The following is a 23,777-nucleotide window of genomic DNA, read 5'->3' as shown; positions in this document are numbered from 1 at the left end:
AGCTCAGGCTGTGAGGCTCAGCAACAGGGGCTTTACCTGCTAAGCTGTTTTTCTTGCCTGTTCTGGTTGTTTTTAAAGTAATGTTTTATGTTTGGTTGGTTGGTTGGTGGGGGTTTGCACATGCTTGCTTGTATGCCATAGGACATGTGGAAGTCAGAGGACAACTTGTGGCCGTTAGTTTGTCCCTTCCACCATATGGATTCTTGACATTGAACTCAGGTAGTCAAGTGGTCAGTCTTGGAAACTGGTATATGACTATAGTTTTTAAACCTTTTATAATATATGCATTAGCCTTGCTGTTAAGATAAATATTGTTGGCACGCGTACCAAACACTCCGGCCATCTGCTACCCGGAAAAGCGGAGATCCAGGGACACAGGCCTGGTGAGACTGCGCTGTGAGTAGCTGGAGCACAGAGAGGTCTGGGCTGAGCACACGGAAAGCCCTCCCCCCCATTGATTCAGGGGAGCAGGAACCCTGCAATCTGCAGATTCAATGCAATTCCCATCAAAATTCCAACCCAATTCTTCATAGAGTTCGAAAGAGCAATGTGCAGTTTCATCTGGAATAACAAAAGACCTAGAATAGCAAAATCCATCCTCAACAACAAGAAAACATCTTTGGGAATCACCATCCCTGACCTCAAGCTATATTACAAGGCAATTGTCTTTAAAACTACATGGTACCATAGAGATAGGCACATGGATCAGTGGAATAGAATAGAAGATCCAGAAATGAGCCCTCACATATATGGTCACTTGATTTTTGACAAAGGAGCTGTAAACATCCAATGGAAAAAGGACAGCCTCTTCAACAAATGGTGTTGGTCCAACTGGCACTCAGCATGCAGAAGAATGAAAATAGACACTTTCTTAATCCTTGTACAAAGCTCAAGTGCAAGTGAATCAAAGATCTCCACATTAAACCAGATACACTGAAACTATTAGATGACAAAGTAGGGAAAACCTTAGAACACATAGGCACAGGAGAAAATTTCCTGAACAGAACACCAATGGCTCATGCTCTAAGGTCAAAGGTTAACAAATGGGACTTAATGAGATTGCAAAATTTCTGTAAGGCTAAGGACACTGTCAAGAAAACAAAACAGCAGCCAACAGAGTGGGAGAAGATCATTACCAACCCCACATCTGATAGAGGCCTAATATCCAAGGTATACAAAGAACTCAAGAAGCTAGACACCAGAGAATCAAACAACCCTATTAAAAAATGGGGTACAGAGCTAAACTAAAAGTTCTCAATTGAGGAAAATCGAATGGCTGAGAAGCATCTAAGGAAGTGCTTGACATCATTAGCCATCAGGGAAATGCAAATCAAAACAACCCTGAGATTCCACCTCACACCAGTCAGAATGGCTAAGATCAAAAATTCAGATGACAGCAGATGCTGGCGAGGATGCAGAGAAAGAGGAACACTTCTCCACTGTTGGTGGGGTTGTAAACTGGTACAACCACTCTGGAAATCAGTCTGGTGGTTCCTCCGAAAATTGGACATAGCACTACCTTACGACCCAGTTATTCCACTTCTGGGCATATACCCCAGAGACGTTACAACATACAACAAAGACACATGTACCACAATGTTCATAGCAGCCCTATTTATAATAGCCAGAAGCTGGAAAGAATCCAGATGTTCTTCAGTAGATGAATGGATACAAAAATTGTGGTATATTTATATAATGGAATACTTCTAAGCTATCAGAAACAATGACCTTATCAAATTCTTAAGAAAATGGATGCATCTAGAGTGAGGTAACCCAGTCACAAAAGAATAGATATAATATGCAGTCATTGATAATTGGATACTAACCTCAGAAAGCTCTGAACACCTTAGAAACAACTTCTAGCCTGTATGAAGTTCAAGAAAAACAAAGGCCAAAAAAAGAAAGAAAGAAAGAAAAAGAAATCATTATGCTTAATCTTTACACACCAAGAAAACTTTGACTATTTCCAGGTTACATCTTGTTTTACGCGTACTTTATGCTCATTGTAACTAGTAAGATTTTAAGGCATACTATCAAACCTTTAAAAAAGTCAAGTACTGACAAAAATGTATTCATATACTTTCATGCAAAAATGCTTTTAAAATCTATATTTATCTGTTTTTTAAAATAAAGGTTTATAATTATAAATAAACAGATAAGTAAATGTTGTTAAAGAAATGCCCAGCCTAAAGTAGCTTTTTTTAGTTAAATCAATTTTAGTTTGTTTGTCTGTCTTAAAATTCAACAGAGAACAATATTGCTACTTTAAACCTTCCTTTCATAGAAATCAAAAACAAAACTTGCTTGTTTTCCATATACTCCCTTAGTGGCCTTACAGTTTAGTTTTAGTGTAATGTCTCTTTCTTTCTAACAGTTTAAATGTTTAAACTTAATCATAGAAGCCAGTTGTCTTACACAGTTCTTCTTAATAAAATATCGTTTTCTGTATTGGTATTTTTTCTCCCAAATTTAATAAATTCCACATTAGTGGTAATAAGTTGAGGCCTAGAACATGTCCTATTACAAATGAACAATTGTATTTCATTAGTTTGTCCCCCCTGTCCTTTGTACATATATCTTCAGGTGTGTTAATCCATTCAGTAGACACATTAATGAGCATGGGTTGCTGTGTAATATTGGAGAAAGTAAAGCTTGTTGACCTCAACATGGAGTTTAATACCTCTAATTAAATTAGATAGTCGACAGTCAGTATAACGAAATAGCTATGCCTCTGGCAAGCCAGAATTATTTATGATCCTGGTTCTGTGTTTTAAACTTGGTAGGGGAAAAGTCATTTATGTCCGTTTTATAAAAACTAAAACATTCTGGCTTTTTATTTTACGTATGTGGTGGTTTTGATTCAGGAACATTAACTTCTCATTCTGAGAAAATACGTTTAAATGTATTTTATTATGTTCAAACGTTTTATTTTCCCAGAATTCGAAGTTAGTGTTCCTGAATCTTTTTAAGTATAGCATTGTTTTATGAAGTGAACGTTTCTCAAAGCTCAAGATAATAGCAGTAGGATTTTTATATCATAGACCACACTTTTTGAACAAATTATCCATTCAGTCTAGTAAAGGCTCCCTTAGAAATATTATGCCACTGTATCAAAAATCCTGATATAACCTGGTCGAAGCCTTCTGTTCTATAAATTATCTCTACCTGAGAAAGACTGATGGAAATGGTGAAAAATAATTTCCACTTAACTGACTGTGTTCACCCCTAAAAATCAAAAGTGCTGCAAGCATTGGTATAAAGTGCTGAGAGGAGCCTCTCAGCTCCTCTGTCTCCTTGTTGCGGCCACTTGCTGACCACTTGCTGATGCTCTGCTTACAAGGTAGCTGAATCATTCTTTTAGAAGTTTGATGAAGATCAAGTTGAGATAATTGTAAAATACTTAGTTGGACTCTCTAGGCTAGCTTTCATTTCCTGAACCCCCAAAAGAGGAAGAAGAAGTACTCTGTTTAAGTCCGTTTCCTCTGAAATACTGTTAGTGAAATGGACAGCAGGTCATGTCTTGAAACTTGATCACAATACTTTCTGAAATAAACAGGTTGTAAAGACTCTACTTGGTCTAATTTTTATTTCAAATCTATTTTTATCTTAATTTTAAAATAAAATTGACATGTGAGAGGCTTTGCAAAGAACTATAAGCTGAATATCATCTGAAAAATTAGTTTTAAAACTCTATGGAATAGTCTAGAGAGATGGTTCAGTGGTTAAGAGCACTGACTGCTCCTCCACAGGTCCTGAGTTCAGTTCTCAGCAGCCACATGGTGACTCACAACCATCTGTGATGGGATCTGATGCCCTCTTCTGGTGTGTCTGAAGACAGCTACTGTGTACTTATATATAATAAATAAATAAATCTTTTTTTAAAAAGTTATATGGCATAAAAACAAGAAGGCTTTATTATTTTAATAAAAATGGGGTTTATAATTAATGGATTCTATGAAATTGTTATACTTTGCTTTCTGTCACTTTAATAAACTTTAATTATTAAAAGCAATATGGAAGAGGAAAGGGTTTATTTGACTTATATGAACCAATTACATACAGTTCATTGCTGAGAGAAGCCAGGCCAAGAACTCAAGCCAAAGCAGAGGCGGGAACCATATAGGAATTCTACTTAGTAGCTTGCTCTTCATGGCTTCCTTGGCTTGCTTTTTTATAAATATGCAACCCAGGACCAGCCTGCCCAAGGGTGACGTACCCATAGTGAGCTGGGCCCTCCCATATCAGTCATTACTCAAGAAAGTGCCCCACTGACATTCCTACAGGCCAGTCTGATGGCAGCATTGTCTCAGCTGCTGCTCCCTCTTCCCACATGACACAAGCTTATGTCAAGTTGACAAAAACTAGCAAGCACAGAAATTCTACTTGGAGTTTCAGATCAAAATATAACAATTAATGTTATAAATTATATTTAATGTCATATTCTCCCCACAAGCCCAACTTTTTAAAGTGTATTCCTGGTGACAAAGATCGAGGATGGAAATAATATCAGTGGTTGCATGCCATCTTGTGTCACTACCATGAGCAACTTGGTCTGGACAGGATAGCTGTAGCTTCCCTTTGCACACAGAGTACGACTTAACCTGTGTTCCCGTGTGCTTTGACCACCCTTCTACTTATCCTCTGTTCACTGCTCCTGCCATTTCCTACTCATTTACCAACCTGCTTTCGCTGTCTTAACCTTCCACAAAGCCACGGTCAGTCACATATCTGTGGCTCTCTATACTGAAGTGCTTAATTAGGCTGCATTTTTTCCTGCAGTCTTCTTTATTCTCATTATTCTCCCACTTCCATGACACTTCCACAGTAAGATCTTTTCAGGTCATTATAGCTAAAGAACCCTATACTCAGAAACACTATCACTTTGCCCTTTGTTGCCTTTTTAAATCTGTGTGGTGTATGCACACATATGTGTGTACACACTGGCAGTACATGCATATAGAAGTCTGGAAACAACCTTAGATTATTAGTCCTCACCTTCTTCCTCCATGGAGACAGGCTCTCCCAATTTGCTGCTGAGTGTGCCTGGCTAGCAGACTGGGCTCTGAGCATAGACTCATATCTTCATCGTCACGTGCCCAACACTGCACTGAGTCGTCTCCTCACACCAGTGTTCTTTTCTTTGTAGCACTTATCACTGTGCACCGTTATCATGTTTTGCTTATTTTTATTATTTACATTTTATACAATATATGTTAATAGTGTTCTTCCTTCCCTAACTCTTCAGATCCTCTCCACCTCCCAGTCATCCCAGCTTTATGTTCCTTCAATCGCAAAAACAACAGAGAATTAAGAAACAGTAAAACAAAAAACAAACAAAATAAAAACCACATACACATAAACAAACCATGGCGCTCATTCTATGTAGCCAACTTTTCCTGGGAAAAGTCTATCTTGAAGTGTGGTTGATATACCCAGTATCACTCCATTGGAGAAAACTGGTTTTCCCTCTCCTAGTGGATCAGTGTCACTATCTGCTTATTTATATATTTATTTGACCTCCTGCTGGTAGATATGGCTGTGCCAACTCCCCACATACACACATTAGAATATCACAGTCATGAAGACAAAGACTTTCTTTGCTATTGTAGTTCTAGGACCTAGAACTAAGCCTATTTTCATTTAATGAATGAAAAAGTTACTAAAGCTATCATAGCCTCAAACTGAAAGAACTACCTATATATATTATTATAATGATTGGTGTAGCATATTTAGATAAATGCCAACATTAGATACATATGCATCTGTAGTATGTATTTGTGTGACGTTAGAACATAGTTTCCATATTCATTCTGTCAGTTTTATAATAGCCAGCAGTATTACTGGATACCACCCTGTACTAAAGCATAGAATTCGGGACATTGTGCTCATTGCTTTTAAGAATGTTTTTTTCTTCTTGGGGCCAGAGAGATGGCTCTGTGGGTAAGAGCACTTGCTGCTTCCCAGAGGACTGGAGTCCTGGTCCCATGTCAGGTGGCTCACTCCTCTCCTAGCTCCAGTGCCTCTGCCTTTGGCCAGCACTCATGCACATGCCGTACATGAACTTACACATCATTTAAGAATAAAAAGTTAATCTTTAGAAAAAGAAACTTCTCTTTCTATGTTGAGTTTTTGTTGTTTGTTTTGTTTTGTTTTGAGACAGGGTTTCTCTATGTCGCCCTTGCTGTCCTGGAACGAGCTCCGTAGATCAGGCTGGCCTTGAACTCTGCCCCCAAAGTACTGGGATTAAAGACATTGCCACCACACTGGGATTAAAGAAACTTTTCTTAATTGATATTAATGACCCAGGTTGTAAGTGAGAGTATGAAAATATGTGGACTATAAAATCATAAGTGGTACTCAGGATGCGGAGGCAGGAAGATAAGTACTAGTCTAAACATTAACTTGTATTAACTTCAGCTTTTAGTGCAAGTGCTGTTGTGGATTAGTGTCTTTTGCTACTTGTATTCAGAGAAGTATTTGGAACGCTGTCTGTGACTTATTTGCTGTTTGGTTGGCTATTTTACTGTGGCTTTTTCACAGAACCCAAAGCTTTGAGGTTAGAGATCATATCTATCAATCCTCAGTGCATCTACAAAAGCTAGTGCAGTGCATCCAGACAGCTGTCAGTGCATATCTAGGAATAAAAGAAAGAAGGTAGATTGAAAAGTAGGAGAGATTTAAAAAGAGAGGATTTTTTACGAATTCATGAACTAGTTCAAGTACACAATGTAATATCTAACCTAGAGCAGCTGTAGAGGAAATAGGGGGAAAGTACCAAAAAAGTGAACACCTTTTTAAAATGAAGAGTTTGTTAGATTGAGGAAACCAGTAGAATCAGACAGTACTTGAACTTTGATTGAAAGAGTGTACTTAATTGATGTCTGCTTTGTAAGTCTAACTTTTTTGCAAGCTAACTTTTTTCTTTTTAAAAAAATTGGTTCTTTTATTTATTTACACTTCAAATGTTATCCCTTTTATGATTTCTCCTTCTCAAACCCCCTATCACATCTCCCTCCCCTGCTTCTGTGAGTGTGCGCTTCCACCCACCCACCCACTCCCTCCTCCCTGCCCTGGCATTCCCCTATACTGGGCATCAAGTCTTCACAGGACCTAGGGCCTCCCCTCCCATTGATGTCCTACAAGATCATTCATGTGCACTCTTTGGTGGTTTAGTCCCTGGGAGCTCTGGGGATTCTGCTAGGTTGATATTGTTTTTCCTATGGGGTTGCAAAACCCTTCAGCTCCTTCAGTCCTTGTTGTTGAGGATGGATTTCGCTATTCTAGGTCTTTTGTTATTCCAAATGAAATTGCACATTGCTCTTTCCAACTCAGTGAAGAACTGGGTTGGAATTTTGATGGGGATTGCATTGAATCTGCAGATTGCTTTTGGTAAGATGGCCATTTTTACAATGTTGATCCTTCCAATCCATGAGCATGGGAGATCTTTCCATTTTCCGAGATCTTCCTCGATTTCCTTCTTTAGAGATTTGAAGTTCTTGTCATACAGGCCCTTCACTTGCTTAGTTAGAGTCACACCAAGGTATTTCATATTGTTTGTGACTATTGTGAAGGGTATCTTTTCCCTAATTTCTTTCTCCACACATTTGTCCTTTGAATATAGGAAGGCTACTTGGTTTGTGTGAGTTAATCTTATATCCAGCCACTTTGCTGAACTTGTTTATCAGCTGTAGGAGTTCTCTGGTGGAATTTGTGGGGTCGCTTCAGTATACTATCATGTCATCTGCAAATAGTGATGTTTCATTTCTTCCTTTCCAATTTGTATCCCTTTGATTTCCTTTTGCTGTCTAATTGCTCCGTCCAGGACGTCCAGTACTATGTAGAATAGGTAAGGGGAGAGTGGGCAGCCTTGTCTAGTCCCTGATTTTAGTGGGGTCTCATTGGGGGACCTTGTGCTCAGTCCAAAGGTTGGCTGCAAGCATTTGACTCTGTATTTGTCAGGCTCTGGCAGAGCCTCTCAGGAGACAGCCTATCAGGCTCCTGTCAGCATGCACTTCTTGGCATTAGCAGTATTGTCTGGGTTTGGTGTCGGCATGTGGGATGGATCCCCAGGTTGGGCAATCTCTGGGTGGCCTTTCCTTCAGTCTCTGCTCCATTCAAGTTAACTTATGAGACAAAAATATTACTTTACATGATTATTACATTTTATAACACTAAGGAAGTAAAGCATTAACTCTAAATTCCTCATTTATAAGATGAATATGTTGTGCTACTATAAAGTGGGTATCTTGATTCTTTTAATTAAAAAATTGTATTTACTTAGAAGCATTCAGAATGTCAACAAAACAGAGGCAATTTTTTTTTGCAATTACAGAGTGGTATTCAGTTAACAGAACAACAATTATTTTCATATAAACTGTATCAGAGACAACTGAAGATGAAAAAAAAAAAAAACAAACCACTGTCCCCATTTATAACTAATGTGTGCTGTGCACCAACAAGAACCTGCTTTAAATTTTTATTCCATTTTACATCCCCCAGACTGTACCAGGCAAGGTTCGTGGCTATTGAAGATACCACCAGGACAGGACTGTCTAAAGACACATTCGGTAGTGTGTTAATTATATATTAAAAAAAAAGACTGTACAGTTTAAAAACAAATCTTACATGGCCTTACATTTCAATTTTTTTGTTTATAAGGAGTGAGTTGTGTACAAGGGGGTTAAATGCTTTATAGACAAGAAAAAAACTGCTCTAGAACCATCTTATTTATCATTATCTTCTTCATCTTCATCCTCTTCTTCCTCCTCCTCCTCCTCCTCATCTTCCTCTTCCTTCAGCTCTGTAGGCAGCAATATTCTTCTCGTACTTCTCCTTCAGCTTGGCAGCCTTCTTCTCACAGGGCTGCTTGTCATCTGTGGCAGTTTCTTTGGGACATCACCAATGGATAAGCCAGGATGCTCACCTTTGATTTTTGGGCGGTACTCAGAATAAGAAGGCCGAAGGAGGCCTCTTGGGTGTATTGGTGTCCTTGAACTTCTTTTTGGTCACTTCTTTGTAGGAGATGTAGGTTTTCATTTCTCTTTCATAATAAACCTTGTCAACCTTTGCCATATCTTCTAATTTTCCCTTTTCTTTAGCAGACATGGTCTTCCACCTCTGAGCACTTCTTGGAGAACTCTGAGAAGTTGACAGAAGCATCCGGGTGCTTCTTCTTGTGCTCCTCCCGGCAGGTTTTCACAAAGGATGCATATGAGGACATTTTGCCTCTCGGCTTCTTAGGATCTCCTTTGCCCATGTTTAGATTTTCCTCTGCAAGGCACAGAGTCGCCTAGTGCCTATCTGGTTATCACTTGCCCCAGCGCTGTCTCTATGGAGCTCAATGAACTGCAGTGGCTGTGAGAGTGGGAGCCAGACACAGCCTCCTCACTATAACAAATGCCAGAAACTAGAACTATATAAGCATCAGTTACTTTTCACAGTGATAGGGGCTGGTAAGATCAGAAGACTGGCAGATCTAGTGTCTCTTGGAGAGCCACTAGCCTGTTCACAGGTGACTGAGCCTCTCACAATAACCCCATTTGGCAAAATTGGCAAGCAAGCTCGCTGGAGTGTTTTCTTATAGAAACTACCCTCTTTAAAAATGGTCTAGGGGAGGGGATGGGGATGTAGCTTAGTGCTGGAGTGCTTGCCTAGCAAGCTCAAGGCCCTGGGTTCAGTCCTCAGCTCTGGGAAAGAAAAAAAATGATCTAGGGTGCTGGAGAGATGGCTCAGTGATTAAGGACACTGACTGCTCTTCAAGAGGTTCTGAGTTCAATTCCCAGATGACTCACAACCATCTGTAATGAGATCTGATTCCTCCTTCTGGTGTGTCTGAAGACAGCTACAGTATACTTACATAAATGAAATAAAAGGATTTTTATTAGATATTCTCTGTATTTACATTTCAGATGTAAATACATCTCCTTCCCCCAATCCTACTCTCCCTCCCCCATATTGCCTCCATGAAGGTGCTCCCTCTCCCAATCACCCTTAAGCCTCAATGCCTTGGAATTCTACACTGGGGAAAAGAGCCTCCGATGGACCAAAGGCCTCTCCTTCCACTGATCCCAGAGAATGCTGTCCTCCGCTGCATATGCACCTGGGGCCATGGCTCTCTTCATGCTCCAAACATTGGGTGGTGTTGTAGTTCCTGGGAGCTGTGGTGGGTTTGGTTAGTTGATAATTTTGTTCTTCCCATGGTGTTGCAGATCCTTTCAGCTCCTTCAATCCTTTCTCTAGCTCAAAAGAATTTTTTTTAAAAACGTGATATAATCACCTCCCAAAGTCCCTACCTAGTGGGACTTAAATTCTTAATGCCATCACAGCCAGGGCTAGGATTTCAGCTTATAAGCTTTAGTAGGGTAACAGCAGCAAATACCTGGTTTTACAGAGGGGTAAGAGCAGGCTATCTCTCTGAAAATACCAACATTCATGAACTCCAGCAAAATAGGATTATTAAGCAGATGGCTAGTGAGCACTTACATAATGAGGCGGCGATCACTAGAAGCCACTGTATTAAGTTCTGCACAACTAATCACATCAGAATAAATTTGTTTTAATAGGATTACTAGATGAGGGCCAACCAGACTGAATTTTGTGTGTGTGTATAATTTGAAACAATGTGGTCTTAATATTTGGTATGTATGATTGATGATGACTACTTGCATAATCATGTTCAGAACATAAACACATATAGTAAGAGGCAATATTGCAAAGTGGTCCAACTTTGGGTTCAGGGACCTGATTGCCTGGATTTGGATATTGTTTCTGCCACTTAAAGCTTTGTTTTGTTTTGTCTTAGCCAAACTACTTCATCCTTTTAAGTTTCAATTGCTTATTTAAGAAATAATAATACTGATTGAACTTGCCTTATGATTATTGTGAATATTAAGTGAATTATCACAGAATATGTAAAATAATCCCTGGCATCTGGGACTCTCTAGTGGCTACCTCCAGTCTCCCCATCCCCACTGCTACACACCTACTTTCAAATTCTTGAAGCTCTATACTTCTTCCTATCTCCTCTCATATCAGAACTGGTCCCCCTTTTTCCTCCCCCTCCTCCCTCTCTCCCAGATCTCTCTCTTCCTCTACTTCCCAGAGATTATTCTTTTTTCCTTACTGAGTAGGACTGTATCATCCACACTTTGGTGTAATCTTCTTTCTTCTTTGGTTTCATAGGGTTTGTGAGTTGTATTGTGGGTATTCTAAGCTTCCTTTTGGCTAATGTCCACTTATCATTGAGTACATACCATGAGTGTTCTTTTGTTACTGGGTTACCTCACTCAGTTCCATCCACTTGTCTAGGAATTTCATGAAGTCACTGTTTTTAATAGCTGCGTAGTACTCCATTGTGTAGATGTACCACATGTTCTGTATCCATTCCTCTGTTGAGGGACATCTGGGTTCTTTCCAGCTGCTGGCTATTATAAATAAGGCTGCTATGAACATAGTGGAGCAGTTATATGTGTGTCCTAGTTATATGTAGGAACATCTTTTGGGTATATGCCCAGGAATCATATAGCTGGGTCCTCAGGTAGTACTATGTCCAATTTTCTGAGGAACTGCCAGACTGATTTGCAGAGTAGTTGTACCAGCCTGCAGTCCCACCAGCAGTGGAGAAGTGTTCCACTTTCTTTACATCCTCAATAGCATCTGCTGTCACCTGAGTTTTTGGTCTTAGCTATTCTAACTGGTGTGAGGTAGAATCTCAGGGTTGTTTTGATTTGCATTTCCCTGATAACTAAGGATGTTGAGCTTTCTTTAAGTGCTCCTCAGCCATTCAATATTTCTTTCATGAGAATTCTTTGTTTAGCTCTACCCTTTTTTTAAAATAGGACTATTTGATTCTCTGGAGTCTAACTTCTTGAGTTCTTTGTATATATCCGATATTAGCCCTCTATCAGGTGTAGGATTGGTAAAGATGTTTTTCCAATCTGTTGGTTGCCATTTTGTTTTTTTTTTAATAAGCCTATTGTTTTCTTTTATTCAGATTGCAGTTTTGCCTTTAGCTATTGGTATTTCTAGAAACTAGAGAAAGGATGGGGCATTGTTATTACTGCCTAACAGGTGACAACGCCCAAGAAATATCGATTCAATGACTCGTCCATGGTCCCACTATTATGGGGACAGTGCAGACCCTGGACCTCACCGAACACCCTCATAGTGCAGACTTACGGATCTAACGTAATTCAACTCCACGAAGCAACTTCCCCCTTCTGCTTCTCTGACTTTAGTCTACGGCTCCAAGGCTCGGCTCACGTCTTATCTCCTCAGTGTCTCACCAATCTGCTCTTCATGGAGGAAACATGAGGTAGCAAATTTCACACGTCTCGCAGGAGTTCTCAGTGGACCAGCCTTCTCTGAAAAGGCTCTCAGCTAATCCAAGCTGCACACTGTCCAAACTGTTTTGATAAGTCAACCATAATTCCGTTGAGCACTGTGATTCACTTTTGTATTTTATTGCTTCAAATGCTTCAAACTATGGGAAATCTTTGGTAAAAATAAAAACGATAAATTTTTCACAATAACTTTACATCAAGCATTGCACAACAGTGATCTTCAATACATGTGAGACACAGGAATGTTCAGAATCCTCAGTGAGGAGATTAACTGTACAATATTTCAGAGTTTGTCATTTAACAACAAAACTGTTTTCATAAATATTTAAAATATTTTCTATGTTCTTATCACATATTAACATTTGTACTTCAGTCAGCATATTGAGCTTTAAAGTCTGTTTTCTATTGCCTACCACAGCATCAGGCCTCCTCCCTCTGACTCTGCTCACCGCATAAAACTAGAGGGAGGCAGGAAAAGAAAGTCAGTATGGTTCTTTTCAGGCCCTCTGTGGAGAAGAGGAAATGTTTAATGTCTCTTTTTACACAGACATTTCTCTGGCGGTTGCGTTGTGCGGTCTTAGACTTGGCCAGCTTTTAACTGATCCAGGTGGGCTCTCAGCTCGGGACACAGTTCTGTCAGCAGCAGCTCCATCAGCACCTATAACAGGTGCTTGTTGGCCTTTGTTTCTTGCAGCGCCTTGAATATTTTTATTATGTACCATGGCGGACATTTTGCTGTCCAACAAGGCTCTGAAGTGTATCTGGAATGTTTTCAAGCAGCTTTTGCTGTGCTCTCTGTTTTGTTTCCTGACTTTGTGTTTCACTTCTGATTCTTGTTGGTGGTGCCAGTTTCCCGTTTGGCCAGAAAGCATCCCGGAAAACACTGATGTAGTAAACTAGCATCTGCTTGCTGAATATCCAGTTCACGGTGTCCCGAATTTGCTTGTTGATGGTTCTTCCAAACGTGACCTGAACGAGGGCAATTAATGGTCTTCTCACCCATTTAAACATTCCTCGAAGTTCAAAAATTTCCCCAATGAGCATGAAACACGGTTCAGCCAAGGCATCCTTCTTCCCATCCACATCATCCCCATAATCGGACAAGTCGCTGTCTTCTATCTCCTCCTCCTGATGGGGGAAGAAGTCACAAGGAAGTTTTTCCGAAAATGAAGATAATGAGAAGGAGGTTTTTTCCCCCTGCACATCAATGACCTTGAGGTAGTCAAGAGAAGGGCTCAAAAAGACATAAAGTGCTTCACTCTGAAACAGTTTTTCATCTGAAAGCAAGTTCTAGCAGATGGTCCTGGAATCTATACATACTGGCCTGGGAGAAAGAATAAACATAAACCAAGAGTTTTGGTTGTTTTGTTTTTTTTTTGTTTTTTTTTTTTTGTTTGTTTGTTTTGTTTTTTGAGACAGGTTCTAACTATGCAGCCCTGGCTACCTGTGAGAGAAAAGAGATATCCAGTCATGAGGAAATCAAATCTCCTCATACAGAGCACCAATTATATGTATATAAAAAAGAAAAGACGATGTCCCGGGGTGGGGGGAGGATAAGGGACGTGTTATGGCCCATAAAGGTGTGGCAGGGTATGAGGACAAGGGGAATGCCTTTGGGGGACCCATGTTGGGAATCCCTTCCCCTTGAGAGACCAGCCACACAGTGGTATAGTACAGAATAGAGTTTATTCAGGTCATGGGGGAATTAAGAGGATAGTAGAGGCAGAGAGAGAGAGAGTAGAGGAGAAGTGAGAAGTAGAGGAGCAGAGGCCAGTCATGAGCATGTGGGGAGGGGATGGGGAGAGGGGTAAGGGGGAAAGAGCAAGACAGTGTAAGAGAGTGAGAGAGCCATTTTGTTCTTTTGACAGTCTCTTTTTCCTTACAGAAGCTTTACAATTTCATGCGGTCCCCATTTTTCTATTCTTGATCTTAAACATAAACTGCTGTGTTCTGTTTAGGAAATTTTCTTCTGTTCCTATGTGTTCTAAGCTTTTCCCCACTTTTTCTTCTATTAGTTTCAGTGTACCTGGTTTTATGTGGAGGTCTTTGATTCACTTGGACTTGAGCTTTGTGCAGGAGATAGGAATGCCAGTTGAACCAGCACCATTTGTTGAAGAGGCTGTGCCTTTTCCAGTGAATGTTTTCAGCTCCTTTGTCAAAGATCAAGTGAACATAGGTGTGTGGGTTTATTTCTGAGTCTTCAATATTATTGCATTGTTCTACCTGCCTGTCTTTGTACCAATACCATGAGGTTTTTAATCATGATTGATCTTTAATACAGCTTGAGGTTCAGATTGGCAATTCCCCCATTTCTTTTATTGTTGAGAATAGTTTTTGCTATCCTGGTTTTTTGTTATTCCAGATGAATTTCCAAATTGCTCTTTCTAACTCTATAAAGAATTGAGTTAGAATTTGATGGGGATTGCATTTAATCTTTAGATTGCTTTTGGCAAAATGGCCATTTTTACTTTGTTGATCCTTCCAATCCATGAGCATATTTCCACCTTATGATATCTTTTTCAATTTCTATCTTCAGAGACTTGAATTTCTTGTCATGCAGCTCCTTCACTTGCTTGCTTAGGGCCACACCAAGGTATTTTATATTCTTTGTGACTATTGTGAAGAATCTTGATTCCCTAAATTCTTTCTCAGCCTGTTTATCCTTTGAGTAGAGAAAGGCTACTGAAGAAATTCAAGAAATCATAAGATCCTACTACAAAAGCCCATACTCAAAAAAACTGGAAAATTTAGAGGAAATGGACAATTTTTTAGACAGATACCAGGTACCAAAGTTAAATCGGTATCAGATAAACCATCTAAACAGTCTCATAACCCCTAAAGAAATAGAAGTAGTCATCAAAAGCCTCCCAACGGAAAAAAAATCCCAGGACCAGATGGGTTCTGTGCAGAATTCTGTCAGACCTTCATTGATGACCTAATACCAATACTCTCCAAACTATCCCACAAAATAGAAACAGAAGAAACACTACCCAACTCATTCTTCGAAGCCACAATTAAGCTTATACCTAAACCACACAAAGACCCTACAAAGAAAGAAAACTTTAGACCAACTTCCCTCATGAACATTGATGAAAAATACTTAATAAAATTCTTGTAAACCAAATCTAAGATCACATCAAAACAATCATTCACCATGATCAAGTAGGCTTTATTCCAGGGATGCAGGGATGGTTCAGTATATGCAAATTTATCAATGAAATCCACTATATAAACAAACTCAAAAAAAAAAGAAACACATGATCATCACATTAAATGCTGAGAAAGCATTTGACAAAATTTAACACCCCTTAATATTAAGAGTCTTGGAAAGATCAGGAATTCAAGGCCCATACCTAAGCATAGTAAAAGCAATATACAGTAAACTAGTAGCTAACATCAAAGTAAATGGTGAGAAACTTGAAGCAATCCCACTAAAATCAGGGACTAGACAAGGCTGACCACTCTTTCCTTACCTATTCAATATAGTACTGGAAGTCCTAACCAGAGCAAACAGACAGCAAAAGGAAGTCAAAGAGTTACAAATTAGAAAAGAAAAGTATCACTATTCAAGATGATATGATAGTATACTTAAGTAACCTCAAAAAATCCGCCAGAGAACAGCTGATAAATAACTTCAGCAAAATGGCTGAATATAAAATTAACTCAGCCAAATTAGTAGCCTTCCTCTACTCAAAGGATAAACAGGTTGAATTCTTTGTATATATTGGATATTAGACTTATATTGGAAATCTGTGTGTTGCCATTTTGTCCTATTGACAGTGTCCTTCGCCTTACAGAGGCTTTTCAATTTTATGAGGTCCTATTTGTCAATTCTTGATCTTAGAACATAAACCATTGGTGTTTCCCTGTGCCCATGTATTCAAGGCTTTTCCCCATTTTCTCTTCTGCTAGTTTGAGTATATCTGGTTTTATGTGGAGGTCCTTGATCCACTTGGACTTGAGCTTTGTACAAGGAGCTAAGAAAGCATCAATTTGCATTCTTCTACATGCTGACCAACAGTTAAACCAGCACCATTTGTTGAAAATGCTGTCTTTTTTGTACTGGATGGTTTTGGCTCCTTTGTAAAAGAGCAAATGACAATAACTATGTGGATTCATTTCTGGGTCTTTAATTCTATTCCATTGATCTACCTGCCTGCCTGTCTCTGTACCAATACTGTGCAGTTTTTATCACTATTGCTCTGTAGTATAGCTTGAGGTCCAACAAGGGATGGTGATTTTCCATAGAAGTTCTCTTACTGTTGAGTATGTTTTTGATATCCTGGGTTTTTTGTTATTCCAGATAAATTTGAGAATTCCTCTTTCTATCTCTGTGAAGAATTGAGTTGGAATTTTGATGGGGATTGCATTGAATCTGTAGATTGCTTTAGGTAAGATGGCCATCTTCTATGTTAATCCTGCTGATCCTTAAACATGGGAGATCTTTCCATCTTCTGAGATCTTCTTCAATTTCTTTCTTCAGAGACTTGAAGGTTTTATCATACAGATCTTTCACTTGCTTGGTTAGCTTAAAGTATTTGAGCAGAGGACAGGTATCTACCCCTCAGGATATCACAGTGGAGCTACTATATTGGGTGTGAAATTTCTCCCTTAGGATATCTTTCAACATCAGCATTCTATAGTGGATGAAGAACTAGAGCACACACATACTGATTTTCATTTTACTTTCTTCACAAACTAATAGTGTCATCTGTATCCTGCATTATACAGTTTTGATTACAGAGTGACTTCAGTAGCAGTTGAAGTGACTTTAGAAGAGTATTTTGGTTACCAGTCACTATACAGACCTGTCCCAAATACACAGCAGTCTCAAGTGCTTTTTCAAAAACTGACTTGCACATGGGTTCACAAACATACATGCTTTAGTTACAAGCACTCAGGCAACAAAGGCAGACTCTCTGTGTTTGAGGCCACCCTAGTCTGTAATAACTTTCAGGACAGTGAAGGCTATACAGAGAAACTTTGTCTCAAACAGACAAAACATAAAGGAAGAAAAGAAAGGCACTCCTTTGAGAAATTTAGAGTACAGGAAAACTTACTGAGTATGCATAAGACTGACCTTTTAAGTTCTTAAAGAAAGAAATATAGTAGATAAAGTATGTGTACCAAATTTAGATACACCAAATTTGTTTGCTGACTTGCTTTTATTACTGGCATTATGACTTCTGTTACCTTTGATCACTAGAAAGTCATCTTTCACCGGTCTTACAAAATTGCAAAAATTCACAGCAATGATTAACAACATCTCAATTTATGTTTAATCATTATACTTCAGGGTTTAAAGTTATGGAAATGTCATATGATAGCCTCAAACAACCATATTTTTAGCTTTGAAATCTAAATAATAAAGGATTTTAATGAAAGTTTTTCCTTTAACTATTAAACACATGTAAAATGATTTATTAATGCACATGGTTCTATAAAAAAATATTATATCTTGTCCAAAAAAGTGTTCTTTTAAATGTTCTTAAATACTATGGAAGATATTTGAAGACAACTTTGGATAAAAGATAATAATACAGTTGCCTTGGTCTCTTGTTTCTTCAGATAAGTGACACTAGAAATTATAGATAATTTTGGCAGGAGTTCAAGGGTTAATGTAGCAGATAAATAAAAGGAATTTTCTGTAAATTGAGACCTGCATTATTTCAGTTGTCTTGTCTTTCCTAACCTAACTCATTTAATTTTAAAAAGTAAATACTTAAATTCTTCCTGACAGTGTGCTCAGCTTTTACTATCATTTATTACTTCAATTATACTTGATATCACTTAGAACAATCTGCCATTTGGAAATCTCAGTATAGCCTGGAGCTTAGTATTAGATCTGGCTGCTATTGTAACATGTACAGCATATGACATTAATGTATCAAAATTAGATTGGATCATCCCTCCTGGTTAAATTTATTTCACATTTCTTTTGTATTCAGTTAACATAAACCTATTAGGGAAGCTGACACATGGGGATGGCTGTATAGGAAGGATATTTTTAAAGTATTTTGATTAAAAAATGAAATTATGGGCCATGGCTTTTCTAGGTTGTGTAATCTCTTTTTTGCTTTTTAAAACCAGCATGAAGTTCAAGTCTGCATTTGTGTCATTCCTGTATGTTATACACAGGTGTAAGAAGTTAATTCCAGGGCTAAGGAGTATAAAAAGATCCTTTGAAAAATTGAGTTTAACTCCTCTTTTTGTTTTAGTCAGACATAAGTTTTTTTATCTACCTTATAGATTTAACCCAGAAATTACATCTGTAATAAATAGGAATTATTTATTATCCTAGCTTAGAACAACTTTATCCTTTTTTCATCTTCTAAACCTTCCCAGACACTGTGTCCAGTTACCTGGGAGTGATGGAAGAGCCAGTGTAAAGCATCTCCCAGACATACACTAACATGCTTCAGGTAGCAATCTATAGATAAACTAGATGATAAAATTGTATAATGAAATTGAGGTTTATACCATAATCTACATGAAGAAAATTCAATAATGTACAGCAAATTCATGTTTAAACAAGTTATTATAAACAACTGTTAAATCTTTCCTTTCTTACAGTTTTAATTATCATAACAGAACTCAAGATTGCCAGAAGCACCTTTGTAAACAGCACAAATATCTAAGTAACATCTTCTTAAGGCCTAATAAATATCAAGACCTCTATTTGGAGGATTTTATAAGTTTTAATGTGGCGAGGTTACATAAAAATTAACTGGTTAGTTAAAAATAACCAACTCTCTCTTGCTCAATAAGTGATTATGAAATTTATGAGTTGCCTGTTTGTTTGTTTGTTTTTCTTCCGGCTGCCTTCTCCAGGCAACCTTACTCCTCATTAGCACTGCAGAAAGTGGATACAACAAAAGGAGAAGAATCTTAAATCAGTTCCTTTTTTAAACTAACCTTTGAGAGTGGAATTGCACTGGTACAGTTGCCAGTTCAAAAGAGTTGGGCTGTGACTCTTGTAAATTTTTCCTGTCTCTCTGACTGTGGGAGTTGAAAATGCCTGGTCTTCTTCTGTTGTGCCTTGATGACTTGTTATTTTATGTGTCATTAAAATGATGAACCATTTCCCTTCTATATGGTTTGATGTTACCAGTTGTATAACTATGCTCACATGGCTTTTATAAAGTGCTGTAAACGATTTCATTGATTTTCTAGTTGAGACATCTAGGAAATGATGAAGTGCACATTGTTTGGTCAGAACATACTAGAGACTACCGGAGAGGAATTATTCCTACAGAGTTTGGTGATGTCCTCATTGTAATATATCCAATGAAAAACCACATGTTCAGTATCCAGATCATGAAAAAACCGGAGGTAAGAACTTCTTAGTAATAGATTTGCAATTGTGGGGCAGGGGGAATGCAACCAACAGTAACTGTGTAGAGTGTCTCAACACAATGTGGAAGGGAGACAGCTGAGCAGTACCTGAGTGCAAGTCCCTTGTACTTAGCTGAGCTTTTATTAAAGTAGAAAGCAATTACAGTTTCCTAAAAGACACAGAAGCAGGTAGGTCTTAGCAAGGCACAGTTGTAATCTCAGCAGACCTGAGGCAAGATTATTGCCACAGGTTCAAGACCAACCTGATCCATTTAGCAAGTCCCAGGCCAGCCAGTGCTACTTAATGAGATTCTGTCTTAGAACACTAAAAATATTTTTAAATAATAAATGAAATACCTACAAATATGTTTTAACTGTTAAAAAGATGTTACCTCTTCTATGATTGGATAGTTTAGGTGTACCACAGGATTTCAACATTTCAAAAGCATTTTTTTAAGATAATAAGTTTGGCATTATGTTCCCATGTTTCTTTTTTTTTTCAATGAATGCTTTGAACAGTTAATTGAGAATCTTCATAATTCCTTGATGTGGGTTAAGTTTCTATTTATAAACTTTCCTTGTGGACAATTTTTTGTTGTTGTTGGCTTTCTTATTTGTTTGTTTGTTTAGTAAACCAGAAGCCAATTTATTACAGGATACAGCATAATTTGTGCCGCCTCCAAACTGAGTGCTTTCTTGCATTTTTATGTTTTTAAAGCTTTTTAAAAAAAAAAAAAAAAAAGCAAAATTGAAGTATAATCAGACCACAAAGCCTAAAATACTATCATCGTTGGATAATTATCTTGCCTTGAAACACCATTTGTGTCCACCATTCTTAAACAGGTCTGTTTTGTTGGTGGTGGGGTTTTTTTGTTGTTGTTATTTTTTTGGTTTTTTTTTTGTTTTGGTTTTTTTTTTTTTTTGGTTGGTTTTGTTTTTCTAGTACTTGTGCTTACACAGTTGGATAAGCACTTTACCACTAACCTTTATATTCACAGCTCTCATGTCAACTGATTGAGTGACAGCTAATTATCAAAACATAGATTTTTTTTTTTTGTAATTAGCCTAGCCAAATACATTTTAGGATCTGTACTTATGTTAAGTTTTCTTTTTGTCACTGTGACAAAATCCTAGGGAAAACATCTTAAAAGAGGAAAGACATATTTGTCTCATAATTTCAGTCCATGGTTATCTGACCTCAATGATTCAGGGCCTATGGGTTAAAGATCTTGTTACCCAGTCAATTCCCTAGAGCCACCCTAACATGGTACGGGGAATTGAGCATCCAACATGAGTTTTGGGAAGACATTTTATGTCCAAACTATAAGAATAAAATTGGTAACTCACAAAAATGACCATCTAACTGCTTACCTGTAAAAATGTTTACCCTTTTTTGTTTGCTTAATAGAGGAATTGATTTTCTGTGTGTATACAGTTGAAACTACAAAACTTTGGAAATTGGCAGAGGATATAAATTAATTATACAAAGTACATAATCCTATTGAATATATGCCATATTGACCTTGGGCGTTTTTGTTTGTTGTCCTAATGATTCATCATGTAAAACATTGAATTTGAATAATATTTTTACTTGAAATACAACCAAAGACAAGGCAAAAATGTATTTGTGTGTAAATGATCTTGATTGTCTTTATTATAGTCTTTTTACAGTTTGACTTTAAAATTATGTTCTGATCTCTATCAGGTTCCTTTCTTTGGTCCACTTTTTGATGGTGCTATTGTGAATGGAAAAGTTCTGCCCATTATGGTTCGATCCACAGCAATAAATGCTAGCCGTGCTCTGAAATCACTGATTCCATTGTATCAAAACTTGTATCCTTTTTAACTGTGTGGTTAGTATACTAGCATACATCTACTGTACTAAAGGGTAAGTGCTTCTTATGTATTAAGACTAGAGTTTCTGTTTGTTGATTAAGTAGATGGCAGAGTTCCTCCTTAGTGGTTGAGTAATTGTGATACTTTAGTGGTATGTTTCCTTATACACTTGTAATACATATTAATTTTTGTCTTAGTTAATTAGAATGCCAATATATGCCAAGCTCTGTGCTACTGTGGAGGTGTAGAAATAATCCAAACAATCATTGAAAACATACTGTTTTTACTACATTGTTTTAAAAGAAGAGTGTGCAGGGTGTATACTTATAAGGGGCTGACCAGCCAGCTGGAAGTTAGTGTCCAGAAACATTCATGAGAAAAATGAAAATTGAACCAGTCTTAAATGGTAAATAATGAGATGGATGAGATTAAAAACCTGCTAAACATGGAGCAGCATAATGTGAGTCATGAAGGTATGCAAAGATGTGGGATGCTTAGGAATGGCTTCTGGAGCTAGCCTGTCTGGCCGGTGCTACTGCTCTGGATCTGCATTGCCCTCGTTATCCCTGAGCATCCCTCAGCTCAGTATGCTTCCCTAAGAGATGAGCTTAGTGATGATGACTACCTCGTTTTCTTGGTCATGCCACAGAATCAGGTTTGTTTTTTTTCCCTTCCTTCAGTTTCTAGAATTAAACCCGGGCCTTCCTCATGCTAGACAATCACTCTACCACCAAGTTATAATCTTAGCCCAAGTCATAGAATCTTGGAATCTCATTTTTATCTATAAAAAGATTCTAATACTGTCTAGACATTAATGTGTATGCTAAATAAGATTTTATGTAATTAATTATATTACTTAGAAATATTATAGTTGATATAAAACATCTCCACCCAAGACTAAGGAATTGCTTAATTGGGTTTTTATATTGGGCTAATTAGCTGCTTGGGGTGAATTCTCAGACCTGCTCTATAATATTTTTAATATTTAATCATATTGAGATAATGGTTGCCTCATTAGAGAATATTGTAGGATGAAAATAAATAATTTCAATGGAAAGAGTAGAAATGAACAGTTTTTAAAACAGCAAATCTAAAAAGTTCTTACCAACAAAATTGGTTGTAGAATACTTAGAATAGGGGCTAGTCATCACTCAGCAGTTCTGATCATGTACTGTGCTTGTAGAGGCCCCGGGCCTGGGTCTGTAGCATACAGATCACAAGCATCTGTAATCTGAGCTCCATGATGCTTCTGTCCTCTTTGGGAGCCTGTTCTTATGCACATGGGCTGAGCACATGTAGCACAGACACACTTAACATTTTAGAATGAAAATCTCACATAGACCAATCCTCTCTGCAGTGTAGGAAATTGATTTTCATACCACTTAAGAGTACTCAGCCCTTCATATCCAGGGTTCCACATTTGAGAAATTCAACCAGCTATATGTGAAAAATACTTAGGAAAAAGGGAGACTTTTTTTTAATCATTATACCTTTAATAATATAGTATAACAGCTACTAATGTGGTGTATATAAGTAATGTAGAGATTGCTTACATGTAAATACTTTACCATTATACAAAAAAGACTTGAATGTCCACAGATTTTTATTATCCATGGGAGTTCCTGAAAAATTCTCTTAATGAGTAATAATAGATATTCCTATCCTTAATTAATCCAAAGAATATATTATCTTTTACAAAATATACAAGATAATCTATATTCTGTAGAATATTCTATATTCTAATTGTTGAAGAGGAGCCACATGTAGTAGGTGCTCCTACATCTAAAAAGAGAGTAAATCACCTCAGATCAAGAATTCAAGACAAACCGCAGTATAGCATGACCCTATCTCAGACATAGAAATGAATGCATAGAGATAGGAAGGAATGTTATGGGGAAGTGAATTCTTTACTTGGTTTTAACATGAAGGTTTATATAATAAATTACAACTGGATACTTGTGTTTAGAGGTATTAAAGTATAGGAATATATTTTTTAATTTTAAATAACATACTAATTTCAGAAATGTGTCAAATTTTAAAATGTATGTTTTTGACATCAGATTTTCAGTGAGAAAATTGTGTATTCTAAAATAAACCAATATGCTTAACATGAATTATAGTAGGAATTGAAATAAATGTTGGTTTTGAAAAACCACCAGAGTTAATACTTTTATCCTCATCAAAGAAATAAAAAGGTGAAATATAATAAATTCAATTGTATTTATATAATTATACTGCTGGATCAGCTATCTGATGCACAGTAAT

The 23,777-nt window shown here is 37.6% G+C and overlaps 1 protein-coding gene across 1 annotated transcript in view; it reads left to right on the top strand.

Annotated features, from left to right (window-relative positions):
• RALGAPA1 (Ral GTPase activating protein catalytic subunit alpha 1) overlaps positions 1-23,777 on the top strand; it is a 251,940-nt gene that overhangs the window by 200,495 nt on the left and 27,668 nt on the right. The window contains exons 38-39 of the mRNA XM_080934414.1: positions 19,515-19,673; positions 21,382-21,509. Of these exons, the coding sequence (XP_080790540.1) occupies positions 19,515-19,673; positions 21,382-21,509 (287 nt within the window). The remainder of the gene's footprint in view (positions 1-19,514; positions 19,674-21,381; positions 21,510-23,777) is intronic.

Source organism: Micromys minutus, assembly GCF_963924665.1.
Source record: "Micromys minutus genome assembly, chromosome: 1".
Taxonomy (NCBI): domain Eukaryota; kingdom Metazoa; phylum Chordata; class Mammalia; order Rodentia; family Muridae; genus Micromys; species Micromys minutus.
Note: the sequence above shows the minus strand (reverse complement) of the source record. Positions and strands in the feature narration are given on the sequence as shown.